We start from the raw sequence: 7,403 nt of genomic DNA, 5'->3' as shown, positions 1-7,403 counted from the left end.
ATAAAGATTCTAGATTCCATCAAAATAAACATGAAACGAACTACATGTTAGTTCTTTCTGTCTTTTTTTTTTTTTGTGTATTTTATTTTTAGTATTGTTATGTGATATGGAAATGCAAATGGGTTTTTCTTCTATTTATTTGTTTTTTTTTTTGTACTTTTCGTTTGTGTATGTATATGTTTTGGATTCGAATTTGTATTGGATTTGAATATTACGTAATAAAAAATTATATTAAAATTTATCTAAATTCATATTCGAGATTTGAAATCCATGCTCCTAAACCAGCACTCATGTTTTTCAGTTGATCTAAAAATTTAGTCACCATAATCACTGAATTATGGTCAAAGCTTACTTGGCCACTCATACATTTTTATTAGATGGTAACTTTTACATTTTTTCTAGTTTGGCAACAGCTATGTGGGCTGGGCCAGCTCATAAATTTTTTTGGGCTTTCCCACTTTCAGGCTCAAAGAAGCCCAACAGAATTTTTTTATATTTTAATAAAGCCTTTTGTTGGCTACTGAGGCCCATTATGCTATTTGATGGGCCTTCTAGTGCTGAAACTGAAACCAGCCCTCCAGAAAGCACCCAAAGAGTGAGGAAATTATACCGGAAGGAAAATCCTAGAATTCTCAGCAACTTTCCCAGCAATCAAAAAGCTTCTTAGTAATTACTTTGCAGAAAAAGTTAGCCTTTGATTTATAATTGGATGTAATATAAAATTATATTAAAATTTATCAAAATCCATTCAAATTTAAATCCAAAGTTCGAAATCCATGCTCCCAAACGCACCGTAAATTCTATAAATTGCCTTGATCATTAAATTTCAAATATGAAATTCTTAAAATTTGAATTACAAATATATTGAAAAATTTAAATCTTGATGTGAATTATTATCTCGAATAAAAATTCTACACTTACTATTGTCCAAATTTATCGTTTATAGATCTAAATGCCATATCAATGCGGCACCAATAAAATCTATTCATTGAATATTAAAATCTTCATTTGGTGACATCAATAAAAACCAACATGAATTTGTTTCATGATCTTTAATTAGACAAATGGTTTAAGGTGTCACATATTTAATATAAAGTGTCATTTTGCAAGAACCGAATTTAATATATGGATGTGAAACAAATATAGAAGTAAGTTTGAATGTCACATAAATGCATAAAGGATTAAAAAAAAAAGGTATATATGCTTTAAGATTAATTTGAAGTAATTGTCGTAATTTTATTTTAATCGTTGAATTTATTTTCAATGTTAATATCTAAAAGTAAAATTCAAAAAATTCAACATGAGACCCTTAAATTAGATTTTAAAATAAAGATAGATTTTTTTAATGAAAAAATTCTATATAAATAATGGGGGTAAAACTTTTTTAAAAAAATATGTGCAAAAACATATGTGTTCTTTGTGCCACATCAAAGGATTATAATGATTTGTCACATTTTTAGAGTAATTTAAAGAGGAAAGTGAGAAAAAAATAAAATAATGAATGGTGTGTTGTGTAAAGTAGCAACATGAAATTTGAAGAAGAAATATGATTTTCATTCACCAACATTTATCCCTGTATATATTGCATTAGGTTAGGGTTTCTGAATCGTTCAATTCCCGAGCATTTGGCTCGGACTATGTATGCAAATGTTAGACCAATAAGATGCTTTTGACAAGTGGTTATATACTTTATCTCTATCGTAAGTACGACATTGAGAGTCTAGAGTTTTTGAAAAATAGAAAATATATATATAGAAGAATTTGCTTTTTAAAAAAAAAAAAAAAAAGTTTGGTTATCAGGAAAAATAAAAAGGTAAATAAAATATACAACAAACCAATAGCTAAACATTTGATTTTACACTTGAATAAAATTTAGTTTTCTTAATTTTTAATCATATTAGAACAAATGTTTATTTCTAATACTAGGAAACATATAATTTATAAATATATATATATATATATATATATATATATATATATATATATAAGTAGTCTATTGCTTATTGTAAGTTCTATTTTTTTATATAAAAAAAAATACTTCTTCAAAAATATTTAGCTTTTAGAAAAATATTTTTTTAAAAAATACATATTTAAGTATTAAAAAAAGTATTTATTAACATAAGTAGTTATAAAAAATACTTTTTTCTAAAAAATACTTATTTTTTAAAACGTTTGAAATAGGGATTTAATAAGAGGTCTAAACTCTAAAAGTGTAAAACATTGGGGTTATCATTATTGAAATAATTGAAATCTTTTCAATTACCTTATAATTTTTTCCCTAACACCCAAAATCAATTTTTTCTTTTAATAACTCATTTTCGACAAGACAACCAAATAATTTTTACAAAATGCAAATCAGTTCATTCTTATAGTTTGTTTGTTTGTTTATTTATTTATTTTTTAAATGAAGTTTCTTTTCATTGGCCCAAGGAACCAAATCAAACCTTGGGCACACTCAAATTGTTTTGCCAAAAGCTACTCACTCCCCAAACCCCTTTTTTTGGGATTACCAAAAGTGACTTTTTCCGGTATAACACAATAAGAAATACAACAAAGAAGATGCAATGGCTAAAATTAAGGATTGGCAGACAAGGTTTGGATGAATTCATGAACTCCATAATATAAATATGTAATAGGAAAAGATAGCATTCCATATTACAAGGAAAAATGCACATGGGAAGTGCTACTCACAAGGTTTGACCTCTAAATAAAATTTAGCAATTCAAATCTGCACACACCCACAAATTTTAAACAACAAACAAGAAAAGAAAGCCAATCATGCACAAAATATTGGCTCATTGGCATGTGAGTGAGTTGTGACCCATCTGTCTTCATGCTCATACTTTGTTTGTACCATTGAAGAATATTTTTTAGTCTAAAGGAACAGTAGTAGTTGATATTTTAGGCTTCGTATTCTGACTAATTTCTTGGGTAGATACAGAAACGGGCTTCGCATGAGTGTGGATATATCGCTGCGTATGCAAACCCCGATCGAGATACTGAATACTGCCCCTTTTAAAATGCAGAGGAACTGTGGTTGACAACCGTAAAACCTCCATCGACGGTCAAGTTGTGTCCACTGATATATGTTGATTCGTCGGAAGCGAGAAAAAGCGCGGCTTCGGCAACATCCCTGGCCTTTAACACAGTCCCTTTCAAGTTGGACAAGGCTAGGCTATTAGCTTCAACCTCATGTGGCTTCAAATTGTAAGCTGCACAAGAAAGGGGTGTGGCAATTCCAAAGGGAGAGATGCAATTAACCCGAATTCCATAGGTCCCCAACTCGCTACAAGTAGCTCGGACGAGGCCCACGAGAGCATGCTTGGATGCCGTGTACGCGTGCGGTCCAGTCCCTCCGATCAAGCCTGCCACGCTCGAGGTGCAAATGATTGACCCGCGAACTTTTCCGGCCACCATGGCTCGAGCTGCGTGTTTGATGGTGGCAGCAACACCACGAACGTTGGTGGCCATTGTGTCGTCAAAACCCGAAATGTCGAGGTCCAAGATTCCTGTTAGCGTACCTATGATTCCAGCATTACTAAACAATATATCCAAGCTCCCAAACTTCTCCAAGGTATGATTGACCATTTCTTTCACCTGATTCTCGTCTCTCACATCGCAATGTCTATAAGTGACCTTTTCTGAGCCTATTGAAGCCACGACTCGACAACCCAATTCATCTTGGACGTCAGCCGCAACAACCGAAGCCCCATTCTCGACGAATAATCTCACTGCCTCCTCACCAATCCCACTCGCTGCCCCCGTGACAATTGCCACCTTACCTTCCAACCTTCAAAGAAAAAGGGAAAAAAAAAACATATTTCAACAATTTAGATTGGTCATGCAACAACAGAATTTACGTAGTGTAATCCATTCATAAACATACTTGGAGAGACATTTAGAAAAGAGAAAACTGGTGCTTAGATAGATCTAAGAAGAGGGCAGAAGGAAAATATGACTTTACCTTGGCTTGGACATGGATGAGTCCTTTAGAGATGAGCCCTTTATCTGTAAATGGACTTGCTCAAAGCTTATAAATAAGGCTAGCTCTTGGATCTGCTGATATATATATATATATATATGTTCCTTTAGATTAGTATAAGGCTAGCTAGCTAGCTAGGTTTACTTGGACACAGCTCGAGAAAGTGGCATGCATGTATTTTCAGTTTCTCTTGGGATAGTAAAAAGAAATGAACAAGAAGAAAAATTAAATAAAGATAAGTTGATTAAGTAATCCTTTAGCTTAGGAAGAAAGGAGGGGAAAAGATTTAAGTATTCCATCTGCCACTGTCAGAATAGTCAACTCCTTGAATTAAAAATTAGACGCCAAGCTCCTATATATAATTGGAATAACCTAATGTTTGAACTAGCTAGCAGTACTTACTTAACAAAAATTAAGAGTTGTATGTGTGTTTATTAATTAGATGGATCTGAAATTTACTGAATTTAGAAGGTGTCCAATGTTGGCATGATCACATGATTGCATTAATTAAGAGTACGAACTTTTAAAGCGGTGGGACTATAATATATATAATTAGAAGTCTCAAATTTTAGTTTTGAAAGTGATAGAAAGGGTACGATGAGAGAGGAGAGGATTTCTCGTTATATACAACTTGAAAAATGTTGAGTGTCTCGAACCTGTGATGACATGGACCCATATGGCAAGATACCAATGGGTGCAGGTGTATGTGACTCACACTTACACATACACGTGCACCCATTGGTATCTTGCCACAAAGATTCGTGTCATGCCATAGAGACATATAGCATTATTGATGCAACTTATGTCTAGAATGGACCAAAATAACATTGATAATATAGGCATGCCCTTAGGTTAGTATATACTTGATGAGTACATTTTCCCTAAGCCATACATGTATATTATTGTGAGTCTTACCTCCTCCTTAAAGTTTTCTTTTAAAGTAATTAAAAGTATCTTGATATTCAATACCAACTTTCTTAATTTTAAGAGAGTTATAGTCCTTCATGTTCAGTTTCCTTATCAATTACTTTTCCTGAAGTCTACTTGAGTCAAGAAATACAAAAAAGAAATGTCATGTATTAGTATGAGGATTGGTCTGGTCAATTGATAAATAAAGAAAAGTCAAGTATTTTTTTGTCAAAGAGAATTGTTTTTGCTCGGAAGAGATCTCTGTTAAGGACAGCTGGCTTTGCGGAAGGAGGTTTTCCAGTTACATATTTGGGCGTTCCTTTGGTATCGGGTTGTCATACGACCCGTATTTTAGAGCCCCTAGTTGATAAATTGAAGAAAAAGATAGCGAGTTGGAAATTTAAGCTTTTATCTCAAGGGGGCCGCCTAATTTTAATTAAGCATGCATTATCATCAATGACAGTTCATCAATTGGTCGTATTGGACATTCCTACTACTGTCTTCAAAAAGATAAATTCTATGTTATCAAAATTTTTTTGGAGTGGAGTAAATGACAAAAGGAAAAGGAATTGGTGTTCCTGGTCTAATATATGTAAGCATGTTTGTGAGGGTGGTTTGGGTGTTAGGGATTTGGAGGACGTAAAAAAAATCATTGCAAATGAAGTTTGTGTGGAGATTGTTAACTATGGATAATTTGTGGACTCAATTCTTTAAAGCCAGTATTTGTATAAGAAACACCACTTGAGAGAAATGAAACTAGAGAAAGGAACCAGATTTTGGAGATCGATTGTTCGTGTGATTCCTGAAGTTTTAGAGCATGTCCGTGTTCGAATTAAAGAAGGGTCGGCTTCTTTCTGGTTTGATTGTTGGTTAGCCTCTGGCCCCCTTTGTGCTAACGTTCAGGAAATCAGTAACCATAAGCTTCGAACTCGAGATTGTTGGGATAGAGATGAGTGGAATGTTGATTTATTAGTGGATATGTTGGGTGAAGATCAGGCTGAGGAAGTAATGAACTCTGCTATTTCTTGCAAGGACGGTCCAGATACAGTAATTTGGGAACCTTCAACAGATGGGAAATTCACCACGGCAAGTGCTTGGGAAATTATAAGGGAGCATAAAGAGGAATTCTCAGTTGCAAAATGGATCTGGCATCCTATGTTGCCAAAAAGGGTGTCAATTTGTATGTGAAAGTTTTGGTTTGCTTGTCTTCCCGTTGATACTCGTATTAAAGAAGTAGGTGTCCAGATGGCCTCTCGATGTGATTGTTGTTCAAATGCCAAGATTGAATCTCTAGACCATATGTTTTGCATCGGATCTTTTGCTCAGGAGGTATGGAAAAAAGCAGTAGTGGCGTTGGGTGTTAGTTGCATGGCAACAAGTACTTGGAAAGGCAGAGTTAATGTCTGGTTTAGTTGTGCAAGACGGGTCTCACAGTTAGGCATTTTGGTAGGTCTTATACCTAGTCTCATAATCTGGAGACTCTGGACTCGTCGATGTAGAGCCAGGATGGAATCAGTTCATGATTCGGTGAGAATTGTGTGGCTGGATATTAAATATTGGCTGAGATCCATTTCAAACAAGCTAAATAAATGTGCACCTACTTCTTGCACGGATATTGCAGTCCTTCGTGCTTTGGATATTCAAGTAAAAAATGTGGGGGTTCGTCTTCCTCGTGTAGTCAGATGGTGTAAACCTGAGATAGGTTCGGTTAAATTGAATGTGGATGGGAGCTATAGAGGTAACCCAAGCAATTATGGTGGTGGAGGAGTGATAAGAGATGAAAAAGGTTTATTTAAAGCAGTTTTTTCCTCATCATTGGGTTATGGAACAAATAACATGACTGAATTGAAGACGATTATTTTAAGGATTAATCTGTGCAAAGATTTTAAATTTGATCAAGTGGAGATTGCATGTGACTCTACTTTGTTAGTTTAGTGGATAAATTCTGGGAAGTGCTCGGTTTGGAACTTATGAGATTTGTGCGAAGAACTTATGCTAGCATTAAGAAACATACAGTTCAAAGTGGAACATGTTTACAGGGAGGCGAATAAAAGTGCAGATTTCTTTGCCAAACAGAGTGAATCTAGTATTTCTCGATCATATAGTTGTCAAGATGATCTTCCTCAGCATGTTAGGGGAATGGTTCGATTGGACTTTTTGGGTTTTCCTTCTTTGCACTCATGATGTTTTATGTTATTACTCTTTTAGTGGTTTAGTTTCTTAGTTTTTTTGGTTGCTGGTGTTTGGTTTTTTGGTTTGGTTTATGTTGATTAAGTTAGTTTTAGGGGCTTGAAATTTGCTTTTGTTGTCCCAAAGTCTCAAAATTGTAACCACGGTTTTCCTTCGCCATAAATGAGAGATTTGCAAATAAAATTTAGGAGGTGCCGCCCTCTTTTACCAAAAAAAAAAAAAAAAGGTTCCTAATGTGCTATTTGATATAACTATCAAAAATTATAGAAATAAAAATCAAAAATCAAAACCAAAAATAAAAAAATAGAAACTAAAAATAAAA

At 34.0% G+C, this 7,403-nt stretch overlaps 1 protein-coding gene across 1 annotated transcript; it reads right to left on the bottom strand.

Annotated features, from left to right (window-relative positions):
* Window positions 1–3,015: 3,015 nt before the first annotated feature.
* Window positions 3,016–3,978, bottom strand: LOC131156128 (short-chain dehydrogenase reductase 3b-like). The gene is made up of 2 exons (XM_058109575.1): window positions 3,965–3,978; window positions 3,016–3,790 (listed from the first exon to the last, which is right to left on the bottom strand). Exons 1-2 carry the CDS (start codon window positions 3,976–3,978, stop codon window positions 3,016–3,018), a joined length of 789 nt encoding a protein of 262 aa, XP_057965558.1.
* Between the last annotated feature and the right edge of the window lie 3,425 nt (window positions 3,979–7,403).

The sequence above is a fragment of the Malania oleifera genome, chromosome 5 (assembly GCF_029873635.1).
Source record: "Malania oleifera isolate guangnan ecotype guangnan chromosome 5, ASM2987363v1, whole genome shotgun sequence".
NCBI classification, from domain to species: Eukaryota; Viridiplantae; Streptophyta; class Magnoliopsida; order Santalales; family Ximeniaceae; genus Malania; species Malania oleifera.
Note: the sequence above shows the minus strand (reverse complement) of the source record. Positions and strands in the feature narration are given on the sequence as shown.